The sequence below is a fragment of the Falco rusticolus genome, chromosome 1, assembly GCF_015220075.1.
Source record: "Falco rusticolus isolate bFalRus1 chromosome 1, bFalRus1.pri, whole genome shotgun sequence".
Lineage (NCBI taxonomy): Eukaryota > Metazoa > Chordata > Aves > Falconiformes > Falconidae > Falco > Falco rusticolus.
The window spans coordinates 7,652,139-7,666,429 of NC_051187.1; the positions used below are offsets into that span (position 1 = coordinate 7,652,139).

General features: G+C 47.8%; 1 protein-coding gene across 2 annotated transcripts; it reads left to right on the plus strand.

The window, feature by feature from the left end:
- Positions 1-1,612: 1,612 nt before the first annotated feature.
- Positions 1,613-14,044, plus strand: NUP85 (nucleoporin 85). Of its 2 annotated transcripts, XM_037407977.1 has the most exons (19): positions 1,613-1,696; positions 1,768-1,861; positions 1,979-2,141; positions 2,548-2,618; positions 3,142-3,185; positions 3,990-4,059; positions 5,004-5,125; positions 5,481-5,615; positions 6,163-6,285; positions 6,660-6,791; positions 7,199-7,305; positions 7,594-7,677; positions 8,310-8,375; positions 8,841-8,992; positions 9,081-9,198; positions 10,555-10,655; positions 12,412-12,563; positions 13,175-13,261; positions 13,855-14,044. In XM_037407977.1, exons 1-19 carry the CDS (start codon positions 1,664-1,666, stop codon positions 13,951-13,953), a joined length of 1,953 nt encoding a protein of 650 aa, XP_037263874.1. In that variant the 5' UTR covers positions 1,613-1,663; the 3' UTR covers positions 13,954-14,044. The 2 variants fall into 2 exon arrangements, with proteins under 2 accessions (XP_037263874.1, XP_037263865.1); XM_037407968.1 differs by having other exon boundaries at positions 1,768-2,141.
- The last annotated feature ends 247 nt before the right edge of the window (positions 14,045-14,291 follow it).

Consider the following 14,291-nt stretch of genomic DNA (forward strand, 5'->3'; position numbering starts at 1 on the left):
GGATGCAGTAGCCAATAAAGTAAAAAAGGGCAATTTAGCAGTGGAGTGTTGCAGCATTTGTCATATGAGGACAGCAAATGATTTAAGCTATCTTGAAAAATTAATTCTTCGTGAGCTTCTTTGAAAAGCACTAGTCTGAGAGAGGCTGGCTTCTTCTAGCTGCAAGTTCAGTGAGATAGCATTGCTAGTATTTTTCTTTAAAAGCATATCACTGAACAAGTTTGTTCTTGAGAAGAATAGGCAAAAAGCAAGGAGTACGCAGAGATAGGAAGGAAAGCAGCAGTGTGTGGTTACTGTTTTATCACACCAAGTTATCAACAGATACTCAAGTTCAATTCCACCAGTACGTGAGCTCCGAGTTAGAAAGTTCCTATCACAGAATAGTTTGGGTTGGAAGGGACCTTAAAGATCAACTAGTTCTCACCACCTTGTCATGGACATGGATCTCTGCCACCAGCCCAGGGTGCCCCCAGCCCCGTCCAGCCTGGCCTTGAGCCCTGCCAGGGATGGGGCACCCACAGCTGCTCCGGGCAGCCCGTGCCAGCGCCTCAGCACCCTCACAGGGAAGGATTTCTTCCAATATCTAATCCAAATCTACTCTCTTTTAGTTTAAAGCCATCCCCCCTTGTCCTATCGTTATGGGCCCAGCTAAAATGCCTGTCCCCAGTTGATGAGGCAGTTCCAGCAGGCAAACCCTGCCCGGTCCCTAGTGGGTAATTCACCCCCACGCTGAGCCCCACCGGGAAGAGAAGGGACAAAACTCTCACGGCCCAGAGCAAGTGAATGCGGCACCGTCGAGCTGACACCTGCCAGCACATCTCCCCGACCGGATCTGATCGATCTGATGTTTCATTAGATCCTACGTTAGGACCCTGGCTGTCTCCAGCCTGCGGGCAAGTCGCTCAAGTCATAAAGCACATAATTAGATGGCTCAGCTTTATCAGTGAGCTTGCCCCAGAGCTCCGGCAGCTCCGCTCCAGGGAACGCCACCTCCGCCGCCTGCAGGCCCGCCCGCCAGTTAATGACAGCCTGGTTATTAGCGGGCAGCCGGGTCAGGAGAGCCAACACGGACACGGCGCTGACCGACCCACCGGCTCGCCCCGCTCCTGCGGCCAGCACCGCAGCCACGGGGCAAGAGAACGATGGAGGCGGGGGGGACCCATCCTGCCGCCCCCCGCGGTCCGCGTACGGGGCTCGGGGGGGCAGCGTCGGGGTGGCCCTGCCCCACTGCCGGCGCTCGGGGCCCGGCCGGGGCCGCCGCCGCCTGACCGGGCTCCGGGGGGCCGGGCCGCGGCAGCCGCCGCCTGGCGGGGCTGGGGGTGGCCGGTGGGCGGCCCGTGTGCAGCGCCCGAGGCAGCCCCGGCCGGAGCGGAGCAGCCCCGGCCCCAGCCCCGCTCCCGCCCCGGCGGGGCCTCGGCAGCGGCGACGCTTCCGGGGCGAGCGGCCGCGCCTGCCCCGAACCGGCGGGGCCCCGCGGGCCCCTTCCCCCGCCCGGGCCCCCCGCTCGGGCCGGCGGCGCCGCGGGGAAGCGCCGGTGCGCGGCGGGGCCGGGGGCCGCGGCGGGCGGGGGCGCGGGCGGCGCAGGCAGCGGCACGGGCAGCCGCGGCGGGGCCTCCCCGGGCCGGTGGGCGGGAGCGGAGCGGAGCGGAGCGCGGCCGGCGCCATGGAGGAGCTGGATGCGGAGCCGCCGCTGATGGTGCGGGGCGGGGCGGGCCGGGGGGGCCGGGGCGGTGCGGGCGCCTCTGACCCGCCGCTGTCCCCTCACAGGTGGTGCCGGGCGCGGACCCCGCCGCCAGGCAGCTGTGCTTCGCCTGGGGCCCCGCCGAGGTGCTGGTGTGCGAGACCCTCTTCGGCCGCAGAGGTGGGTCCCCGATCCCCGTCCCCCGGTCCCCGTCCCCCGTCCCGATCCCCGGTCCCCGATCCCCGTCCCCCACCCGGTCCCCGTCCCGTCCCCGGGCGCTGACGGGCTGTGTTGCAGGCACCGGGGAGGGAGGGCCCAGCGCCTCCCGCGTTTTCGTGGTCCGCAAGGATCAGGACATCTACATCCAGACCCTGCGGAAACTCTTCAACGAGTCGCACGGGATCTTCGTCGGGCTCCAGCGGAGCGAGGAGGAGCTGGTGGGGAAGTCGAGGAAAGCGCAGTGAGTGGGGGCGCGGGGAGGACGAGCCCCCGGTGGGACCCCCCCGCCGCTCCTGCTGCAGCCAGGCAGATGCTATTTGCTTATAGATGCCTCCAGCCGGGCACGTGCCGTGGGCCAGGCTGCTCAGAGCTGCTGTAAGCAGCAGCAGTGCCGAAAACCCGGCTGTTCTGGGCTCATTCTGGGGTAATTCTACAAACCCAGGCCCTGATCATTTCAGGAACCATGCCGACCACCCCTCTGCCAGCGTATTGCCGGCGTGTGCAGCCTTGCTGATCCCCCCTGGATTCACCCCAGCACAGGGAGCGGCTGCTGCTGCAGGGAAACGTGCGAGGCTTTAGTGGCTGACAGGCACGAGACTAAAGCTCCAACAGGTCTCTCTAACCAAAGCCTGTTTGTGTTTTGGCAGGTTGGTTCAAGTGAGTAAAAACTACCGCTCGGTGATCAGAGCCTGTATGGAGGACATGCACCAGGCAGCTTGTAAGTTTGTTCTCTTCCTGCAATAAAAGGAAACGCTGTTTGCAATTATAAAAGTAGCGTTTCAATTGTAAGTTATTGCAACTACTGTAAAATAGCACACGTAGATTTCAGGAATTATCGACTCCATTTCCATCGTTGGTTTGCATCAGTTCCAAGTTGGTTTGCAAATCCAGTGTGGTCAGAGATACTTCTTTCCACTGTGTTTGATTTTCTGGGGGCTTGCAGTCTTTTCATATCTCTGGTTGCAGTTTTATGGGAAATGTGAGTCCAAACTAACAGCTTGCTTCCCCCAGAAAGTGGGAGATTTTACTCTTCCATCCGTGCCCTGTAGCCATACCCAGATTTGCACAGGATTTATAAAAAAAAAAGTTAGAAAGTTCTACGTACAAGTTAGCTTTGCCCTGTGTGTACTCATTTAGGTCTGTTCTTGCTGAGTGCTCACATATTGTCTTTATTTAGGAGCCCAGAAAGGGCTGCGAAAGGTAAATACGTTGCTCTTTGACCTTTCTTATTCTTCCCTCAGTTTCAGCCCGGGACCCAGCCCTGCAGAGCCAGTATAGCACACAGGTAATCTGCAATCGTGTCACTAGGCACAACTGGTCGTGAATCGCGAGTTAGTAAATTCATCGAGGCCAGCACTGTGGCAATAAGGCATTTTTGATTTAACTCTGGCTTAGTATATTGGATGCAGTTCATGACCAAGAGTAAACGGGAAGAAATAGTTAGCTCCTGTATTTCTAAAACAACAAGAAGTTGCCCAGCGTCTCGGTTCACTGCCATTGCTTAAACATATATTCAGTGTTATAGGTGTGATGTTTTCTTGTTACCCTAAAGTCAGCTGCGGGCCAGTACTTGCCCATCTGAACCTTTGCCCCTCAAACGCTCAGGTTCCACTCAGCTGCATCTGAGCCCTGTAGCAGGCGGTAGGTGTTCACCGTGAACTGTCAGACACCAGAAGAGTTTTACGGGGAGAGCAGCGTGCTGACAGGAGTTCTGTCCTGTTAGCCGCAGGGACGTTGCTTCACTGGCCTTTCTTTCTGCCTTTGCTGTTTGTATTGTTAAATCTTCAGGAGTGCAAAAAAGCTGAAAATAATTTTCTGTACTCTTCAGTATTGCCTGCTGATGACAGATTGTCATTGCATTTCAGTTCACAAATAGCATCAACATTTTCTAAGCTGGATGTGTGTTGAGAAGTTGTGGCTTCTTTCCATCTCTTAATTTGTATCTGTGAAACTGCAATGTGACGTTTCTCTTGTCTGTAAGAACTGAGCTTAACTGATTGCTATGGACAGCACATGCCTTTGTGTGGTTAAAAAAACCCCAACAACTGGAATAATTAAGTCTGAAACGTGGCCCTGCTGCTTTTTTCAGGTTTCTATTCTCTCTGCAATGGAGCTGATCTGGAACCTCTGTGAGATTCTCTTTGTTGAAGCAGCTGCAGGTGAGCAGTGAAATACCTTGATGTTAGGACTGAAGGACGCTTTTTTTAATATTTATTTGTTTAAAATTTATATAGCATCCATTATGTCATATTTTATTATGTTTTAGAGAGATGAAAAGTGTCAATAAACCTTTTAATACCTCTTCTGCCTCAGTAAATTGCTGCCTTCATATTGAATTATGTCAAGCTATTAGATTTGCTTTCTACTTTTTCCCCTCATGCATACGACAGTACGATTTAAATTGTCTTTTTGACAGAAAGGTAGTGAAGAAGAGGGATATCAAAAGTTGTTGCCAATTTATTTGACTTCTAAGCAGAAACACATCTTTAAGTGTCAAATATGTTGATGCCAGCTAACATTTATGCATTCTCTGATGCAACTCCTTTAACTTTAGGGTGTCATTTTTTAAGTCAGTTTATTTACACCAGCATTTTAAAGCAGTAAACAATTTTTTTAAGGAAATTGGATTATACAAACAAATACGCTACTTGCACAGTCCCAGAATTCAGAAGAGAGATTCACAAATTGTGGATTACTTAAGCTGAAGAAAAGTTCATTACCTAGTGCCAGATTTCTTCCTCCTATGCAGTTGATAATAATGGATTGATGCTCAATTAAACAACAACATTCTATGTGTCTCTTGGCATTGCAAGATTTATGATCTGAATCACTCGCCTTTTATTTCTTCAAGTAACTGGTAAGGGGTTTCTGCTGGACTGTGTTGCTTTCTGTCTAAAATTTGCCACGTGGAAATCTGTTAGCAGCCTGGTGCTCCCACAGCCTGGCTACTTCAGGAACTCTGTTCCTTTGCAATTGGAGTGTGGCAGGTAGAAATCCAATCAGTAAACCTCACGATTGTCAAACCATAAAGGTTAGAAGCGTGTAAGATCGCAGTCTCGGAACAAACACTTGGGAACTAACAGAATTAAATCTCTGCGTAAAGCTGGCCCCCTTCTTCTTCGCCTCCTTGACTGGGTTCGACTTCATGTCTGTGATGTTGACAACATGGTCCGCGAAGTTCTGAGCAGTGAAAATCCATCGAAACACAAACTCTTCTGGAACGTGGTTAGTACAGTAACCTATAAGATTCTTAAAGAGAATTTGTGCCTATGTGTTTTGCCTTCCTCTTCCCTACTTGATGTGAGAGACTGCATCTCAGAAACTGATACCTAGGGCACTGCTGCTGTATGCTTATATAGGTTTTAAGATGAAGCCATTCTGAAGATTGTCCTACCCCTCGTTCCCTGATCCTTTCACAATCCGTAAGACTTACACTGTGTATTTGAATTAGCGGGGCCTACAGTTTAACCATTTTAACTCCACTTGCCTAAATCACAAGTTACAGTTCCCCTCTGGTACTTTTCCTGGGTATTTCGTAGCCTTGCACAGTGTGGTGCTCACAGATGTGTGGTTTTTGCAGGTGGATGTCTTTGTGCTGCAAGGCCGAATGGATGAAGCACGGCACTTGCTCTCCAAGGAAGCCAGTGCCAATCCCACGTCAGTGAACATGTACAAAATCTTGGATGACTTGATGAAGAAGATGCCTGTGCCCAGTGTATGTACAAAGTGGATTTTTTTCATGCAGTTCCATTGGGAAAAGAGAGCCACCTCTGGTGTGTCTCCTGTAACATCACAATTCGTTCACTATTAAAACGTCTCAATCTGAATCCAGTAGTAATATTGGCCCAGAAGGACCAACCATTCAGATAGAAGACTGTTAGGTGACAAGCCAACATAATTAGAAAAGTAATATTTTTTTTTTTAGCAGGATACATGATCCAGTTGTCTGAAACAGTTCCTGTTGAGAACTGTTCTCTTGTACAGAATGGTCTCTGAAGACTTTACCAGCAGTTTCTCTCTGTTGCAGTGATTTCTTTGTGAAGGAAAAAGCAGCTGCATCGTAGTTACCTTTCACAGGCTCTCCTTTGCCTTATTTAGGTGGGTAAAGGAAGACACTTCAAATGCAACTGTAGGACAAGGAGAAATTTGATGGCAGCCCCGTGTTTAGCTTTTTATCCTAAGTGACTGTGAGTTCAGCCCAAGAACCTGCTGTGATTTGACTTGGTGTTTTCTTTATTTTACATATTTTATCCTCTGTTCAGCTTGGCAACACCCAGACACTGACAGAGATGGAGCTGAAGTGGCAGCACTGGCATGAAGAATGTCAGCGTTATCTACAAGATGGAACTTTTGCTTCCAATTCCCACATGGAATCCATCTGCAAGGTATGTTTTTGCTGAGAAGGGAGGGAACTGTGGACAGGTATTGGATCCATCCTTGTGCATTTCAGGAGCCCTTTGCAGCCATAAGTAACTTTAATATGCTGGGATGATCTGTTCATTAAATCAGGACATTTCAGGCCAGTCTTCTGTATTGTGTTCTTTGTTTTGCAACAGTCCTTGCAAGCCTGGGCAGATCATTTTCTCTTCGTTTCCAAGGTCATAAGGCTAATTATCTGAGAAGGATCTTTGTCCTTTGTTACTTAGTTTTGATTAAATCCTCAACTTTGCAAAATGGGAGTAGTGCCTCTGAAGAGTTACAATGCAGCTGTGTACATTGCTGAATTTGCAGAATTACTCCTATGTTTTTCTCCTGTTAGATCCTGCTGGGAGACGAGGATGCCATACTGGAGAAAAAGGAACTGATGACTACTTGGTACCACTTTCTGGTCACCCGACTCCTGTATTCCCATCCAACTGTGAAGCCAATGGAACTGCGGTTTTATGCACAGGCATGAAATAGAATTATTTTTATATTCACCACCGTTTTATGCACACAAGGGTGGTTACTCTACTTAAAGGAAAACTTTGCGAGGGTTGACATCTTACAGCAATAATATACCTGTAAGATGTTTCCTAGAATTTGTAAGTGGACTGGCAGACTGATAGAGCGGACAGATAATTGCTGAAGACCCAGTCTCTTCCATGTCTAATGTTACCAGTCTTGTTCCTGCAAACTGTTTTCCCAGTTTCATTACGCTAAAATAAGGAAAAATCTTTTTTGTTAATGTGTTCAGTCTCTGCGAGCTATTATTTCCCATAAAATAACCTAAACGAGGCTGCTACATCCAAACAAACGTCTATCTTCTACCATCTCACGACTTCTGCATGTATCATCTCTTGTAATCTCATTCCACAGTCTAGTATGGACCTGTTCCTGGGTGGAGAAAGCAGCCCTGAGCCTCTAGACACGATTTTAATGGCAGCCTTTGAATTTGAGATGCACCAAGTGATCAAGGAATGCAGGTTGAGTTTTAAGGTTTTTGATTCTCTAGTTCTGTGGTATTGCTTCCAGTAGTATTTGGGGGAGAGGATATGGGTACAGCCTGCTTGATCATCCTTTCAAAGAATTTAGCAAAAATACATGAAGCAGGCAGCAATTAAAAGTATTCCATTAAGGTCTGGGACATCGCAACCAGACATTATACTGTAATAGAGCTTCTGTACTGGTAAGACACGCCTGTGGAAAACCTGACGCATTCCTTGGCAGTGGTAGGCTTAGGTTTTTCTTTCTTTCGCTTGCTTCAAATACAGCATCGCCCTGAGCAACTGGTGGTTTGTGGCTCATCTGACTGACCTACTGGATCACTGTAAACTCCTGCAATCTCACAATCTCTAGTAAGTATTTATTTGCATTGATTATTCTGACAACCCAGCAGCCAGGATGACTGAAACAGCACGTGGATTTTGGTTGAAAGGGAGCATCTTGGGCATATACAGAGGATGGAGAATAAAGGTACCGCATGTGCCTCCGAAGTTACAGGCAGCCCAGATGCTCTGAGAAGCAACAGCCGTTGCTGACCAGATGCATTTGACATGCTGTTCAACAATGCCTCAGTGCAGTGTTAGGATTTTATTTTTTTAAATATAATTTTATCTGAAATATAATCAAGGGCCCAAATGTTTGTGATTTTAGGGAATGGTGAGAAACTGATCTAAGAAGAGTTTCTGTACTTACATTCTGAATACATTTATAAGTTTGAGCAATTGAATTTTGCTATCCGAGTTCCCTTGAAGTTTCAGTTTCTTAAAGCACTTTCAGTTATATCTGCTAAGTGCTGTAAATATTTGGCAGGTCTTCCCAAGGAGAAAGCTGACCTGCATGCTTAGGCCTGAGGTATGAAGCTTATTAAGATAGCCCATGAGAAAACATGCTGCACAAATGAAACGTACTTGTGAAATAAAGTCAGCAGTTTTTTCCAATGAGGTGCAAATAATAACGCCTGCTTATTTTCTCTCTTTCCCCCCAGTTTCGGTTCAAACATGCGTGAATTCCTCCTGCTAGAGTATGCCTCAGGACTCTTCTCCCATCACAGGTAGCAACTGTTTCGGTTTTTTTACTCGGAGGATATAGACTTAACAGCGAGGCAGCCAAAACAAATAACTACATGTTAATGAAGTAAAAAGGCAAAACGTAACGGCAGCTACTGTTAGAATTTCAGCAAAGGTGTTTTCCTTTCTGAACGAAAGACAAAAGCTAGCTGTTAGAATCCCTCAGGCCCGTTGACTAGGGTAGAATTGCTCCTGCACCCCCTGGCTTTTTTGGTATATAGCAGTTTGCACCGAAGCACTTGTGAGGTGCAGATATTCCAGGGATGTATAAGGGGCAGCTGGTATTTGGTAGAAAGTGAAAAGTATTTTAGATCTGTGTATTAAGTTAATCAGAGCTAACTGTTGTTAACGCAGACTCAGATTTTCCTTGTGGCTCCAGCGTTGGTCTTACTTAAGATTTATATGATTGGCATGCTTGATGATTTTTTTTTTTTTTGTTCCTCTCTCAGCCTCTGGCAGCTGGGGGTGGATTACTTTGACCACTGCCCAGAATACGGGAGGGTATATTTGGAGCTTCATATTGAACGGATACCCCTTAACACGGAACAGAAAGCCCTCAAAGTGCTGAGGATCTGTGAGCAGAGACAGATGCACGAACAAGGTGATTGATTTTTAAATCTCATTGCTTGTAGTGATACAAGAGAAACTACTGAAAGTAATTCTTTCCCTCTTCTCTGTTTTTTCCTAAGTTCGTAGCATCTGCAAAATCATGGCCATGAAAGCTCTGCGGAATAATCGCTTGGGCTCTGCGCTGTCGTGGAGCATCAGAGCTAAGGATGCAGCTTTTGCTACACTGATATCAGACCGGTGAGTCGGAAGCTCTCAGGCAGCTACTGCTGTAGGGGGTGGTAGGAAGGGGACCAGAGGGGTCTGCTGCAGGCAGGTAGGGGTTGTCTTCCCCTCTGACCAAGTCCCTGCTTCTGGACTAGAAAATGACATCCTTGGGTACTCTCATCTGCAACGCTCTGGCTGTTTCTTTTCTACCGTTTCACTTCATGAAATGCAGAGATGAAACAGATTGGCTTTATCTGACAGTCCAAAGCTCTTAGACTTCACTTTGATAAACATTTCTGTTGGCAATTTCTCTGTCTCATGCACTGCCCTTTCACTTGCTCCGATATGGCTGTTGGTGGCCTGTAGGGTGAACCAGGGAACTGATTTGGGTGGAGGATAATCCCCGCCTGTGCGTTATTCAGCGGACCATTTTTAAGCAGTCTAGTCTACCATGCAATCTCCAAACAAGTCGGTGGGAGTCACTTAAGCCATTTCTACAGAAAATCTCAACCCACAATTCTAACGTGCATAACAAAGAGTCAGGTTTTGTCACGTCCCTGGTTTTGCCTAAGCTTGTCACGATGTCTGACCTTGCAGGGGTGGGAAGGTTGTTACAAAATTGAAGAGGATGCCAACGCTTAGCTTAGGCCTAGAAAAAAAGCTGTGTCAGCTCTCTTTATGCTGCTTAATCTCTAGCTATCCGTGTCATGTATTATTTTGCTAATTGGAAATAGGCAGGTACCAATCTCATTGCATAGAGTATAATTTGAAATGGCACTCTGGCTAGGTGGCCAGGCAGTACTCTTATCTTCAACAGTGAAAAAAGGGAGTAGTAAGAGATTGCTGCTTTGGGTTTGGCTTTTTTTTTTTTTTTCTCATTTGTTCTTTGCAGGAGTGGGAATCATTGTATTTCTTTCAACAGAAGGTGAAAGAAAACCATCACAGGAAGGAGCTCTGAAAAAAGCAGCATAATGAAGGCTATGACAAAACAGATGAAAAGCTTTTAGAATTGTTTTTGTTCCTGCTGCTTAACAACTTTTTTTACACAGCAGAAAAATAGAGCTTTTGTTATGATCTGGGAGTGTTATTTATGCATCCATCAGCTTCAGCTTCCTGTGCTCCTTCCTTTACTTACTCCTTTTAAAGAACAGATCTCAACTACCACAAAATCTAGAAGAATAAATAGAATGTCTGTTAAATGCACATTACACCCGTGCACTGGCCATTTCCAGGAAATGTTTTGTTGTTTTCTGAAACCCTCGAGGCAAGTTGATTAAGATGAAACTCGGTTGTCCAGTGAAGTTTTCTGGGAAGGGATTAGGAGACAGAAAATGGATGTGGATGATGTTCTCTCCTCTAAGCTTTTATTGTGTTTTACTTTCTCCCTAGGTTCCTTAAGGACTATTGTGAAAGGGGGTGCTTCTCTGACTTAGACCTCATTGATAATTTGGGACCATCCATGCTGCTTAGTGACCGGCTAACATTTCTTGGTAAGAAGTATACAGTTTTCATTCTGGTCTGTTAATTTAGAACATTATTAACTCCACAAATTATTTGGATTTGTGTCTTCCTCCACCTGGCTACAGGCTGTTTTAGTGATGAGGGGAAAACAAGTGACTGCAGGTGATTTGGGATGCAGCCTGCTTGCTGCCAGGAGGCTGCGTTTAAACTGCACTCGCAGTAGGCATCTGTTCTGTGCTGCTTTGAGCGGGATAGTCTGGAATTCTGACACTTGTAGGCTTCCCCTTGCTTAGTCTTTTTCCAGACTGTATCACTACCTAGAGAGACTTGGAAATACCAACAAACACAATCTGGAAGACCTTGGGGTGCTTCCTTGGAAGAGTAAACCAGTGGTTTAAGTTATTTTGACAATGTGATAGTTCTACTAACTTCACAAAGTTCTGCAGAATCTCAAATACGTTTGTTGGCTCCATATGCCAATTTCAAGCTCACTCAAAACAAAAGATCCCTCCTACCCTTTCGCAGCTGTGCCAAGTAACGGCGCAGTGCCTCCAGCGAGTTTCCTTTACATACCACAGCTTCCTTCTCCTGGCTGGCACAAGCGTGGGCTGTGATAACCTGCCCATCTGGCTGCCGCTGCTCTGTGGCCTTTGATTAATGGAGCAAGACAGGAAACTGAGCGAAAATGCACCTTTCTGGGGAGCTGCGGCAGTTAGCAAGGCCAGTTACTGGGGCCAAATCTAACAGGAATTGGGAAGAGCTGTTGGCAATTGGACTGACTCCCTTCTGGCTGACGCCAGCGTTACAGTGAGGGTGATCCTGCATTTCATCTGTTCCCGTTTGGTCCAAGCTTGCAAAACGGGAACTGTATTCCCTCCATTTAAACCTTATCCTAAACGAAGCCTAGAAGCTAACGGTGATTTACCAGGTTGGTCCCTCATATCTCCGTGTCCCAATGGCACACAGGGATCCTCACATCAGCCCCAAAGATTTGTAGTTTAATTGTGTCGCTGTGTGTGTAGAGAAATTACCTCCCTTTCTGCTCGTTATAAAAAATTCTGAAAGGCCTGAAAATATTCCTGCTTGGTTTTCCTTTGGAGTTTTTAGAAACATCAGGTGTATTTTTGCTGGACAACTTTCACATGTTTCTACCTTGAGCTCAGGCATCAGTCAGAGGTGAATCTGAATGGGAATCATTACTTCCAGTATTTTGACAGTTTAGTGGATACAAACAAAGCTGCAGAATAAAGCTCGCTTTCATCCTCAGCCAGTTCTCCCATGCTGGATATCGATGTAACTAATTCTTAGCAAAAGCAGAACTTGCCACGTTAACAAAGGTCTCAGTTTCCCTTTAAACAATCAGGAAGACAATGAAGCCTTTCAGACCTCCTGATACTCTGCGATATCAAAAAGAACATTCACCCCCCACCCCTCTGCCCCCATTCCTGGTTTCTGCAGACACCGCCAGCTTCTCTAAGCCAGTGGTGCTGGTGCTCACCCTGCAGACACTCGGCACCAGACAGTACCAGTTAGTGAACAGGCTGGTTCAAACACTAAACCTTACCAAGAACAGTAATGGATTTTTGGCTGCCTTTTCAGCCAGCCTCTCTTTTAACCTTTCCTCATGCACAAGATTCCCGTTCCCCCAGACTCTCAGCCGCTTTGGAGACTCATTTGGGTTGGGGGTAGCTCTGCCGCAGGCTTCATGGGAGCAAACGACCTCCCGCCGTCCCGTAGCCCGGCCCTGACTGATGCCTTTTACCCTTCACCACCACCCGTGTGCAGGCAAGTACCGAGAATTCCACCGGCTGTATGGGGAGAAGCGGTTCTCTGAAGCTGCCAAGTTGCTTTTGATGTTGATGACGGCTCACATCGCTCCTTGCTCCTTCTGGATGACCCTGCTGACAGACGCCCTTCCCCTGCTGGAGCAGAAAGAGGTGAGCACGCCGGTCACACCTGACAACCGCCCCTGTCCTTTCTTTTCTTCTCAAAGTTGGTGACCCCCTTTCTGCCCCCCGGGCTAGGACCCGCACTTCCAGCGCGCAAGAACTGTTCAGAATTGCACAGCTATCCAAGTGTCCCGGCGGTGGGAGCACACTGGCTTGGGATAATCAGCTCCTAACTTGGTTCCCCGCATTTAGAAAACAGCAGTGGAAGACACATACGTTAATAATTCAAGTACATGTTGCATCCAGTTCCTTCTAGTGCTTGGCTTGAAGATTTTTCTAGTGTGCTCCCTTCTTTTAACCCCATTTTTTGCTTTAAGATCCATCCAAAAAGTGACAGTTTAGCCATTACAGACCCATGGCTGGATAAAGCCCAGAGGCACCCGCTCCAACCTGGTGGCTGACCCTGCTTTGTGCAGGAGGTGGCACTAGGGGCCTCCCAAAGTCGCTTCCAGCCTGAATTATCCTCTGATCCTGTGGTTTAAAGGGTCAGAATGGATCTGTGGGGTGTGAAAGCATCCTCTTCTCAGCTGAGTTCCCATCTCGGACTGCGCGATGTCCTTAAACTTCGTCATTTTCAGTAAGCACTTTCATTTCCACAGGTGGTATTTTCAGCAGAGCAGACCTACGAGTTGATGCGATGCCTGGAAGACCTGACGGCTGGGAAGTCGGATAAGCAGAAATTCCAGGTAGCTCCTGTTTTGAGGACAACAGGATAACGCAGGGGTGGGGCTGTGGGGAGGGTCGGGGAAAGCAAACTCTACAGATACTCCTACGTGGGGGCAGGAAAAGGGGGAGAGCCGGCGTTACTGAGGCCGGTGCACATCGTTATTTTTAAAGGCCAACCGAACCAGGCATCATCAGGAGATATTTAGGTATATGCAAACCCACTACAGGAGTACTTCCGCTCCGCACCGTTCTGCTGATTTGGATGGGACTGTGATGCTTTTCCAAGACAAATAACTGCAAATTACACGGGCAATGAAGAGCTGAGATGCTGCCGTCTCGCAGCTCGGGCTCTGAAGGGTGCAGGCGCAGAACAGGGAGCCGTTTGCTACACATGCAAACCCCTGCAGCTGCCAGAAAAAGAGAAGGCTTGGCAGTGCTGTCTGTGTTGATCTAAAAAGTGCGAAACGTAGTTTTTGCTCTTCTCAGGTCCCTGTAACAGGTACATATACACGTGCTCTCCCTCTTAACGACCCATCCCTACTTTCCAAAGCCCAGGAAGAGAGCCTGTTGCCAGCTCATTACTGCGTCTAACCCGAACTCTGCTTGCTTTTAGGATGACGTTGAGACTATGAAAGTGGAAATGCTGCGACTTGCTCTTGCACGAAATCTCGCACGAGTCATAGTCAAAGAAGGCACGTTGGAAGGATCCTGAAGGCAGCAGTACACGATTTTAACTCTTCTGTGGCTCACTGTACATAAACCTGACTGCTTTTCTAAGAATAAATGTCTTGTTTTGCATATTGCGTGGTGATTTGTTCTCGTCTTCCATAAACATAACTTTTTAAAAAAGTAAATGTAACTTTTAAGAAGGAGGGGCAACAAAACGTTAAGGTTGCTGGCTCCAGCTTGGCCTGGCAGCCCTCCCCTGGCCGAGTGGCCCTCAGGACCAGTGGCAGGCGATGCTGCCTGCAATGGCTTTCTCAGTCGCTTTGCCGCCAATACCTGGAACTGAAATTAAGCCCACCTTTTAAACCGCTGCGGTTTTAGAAA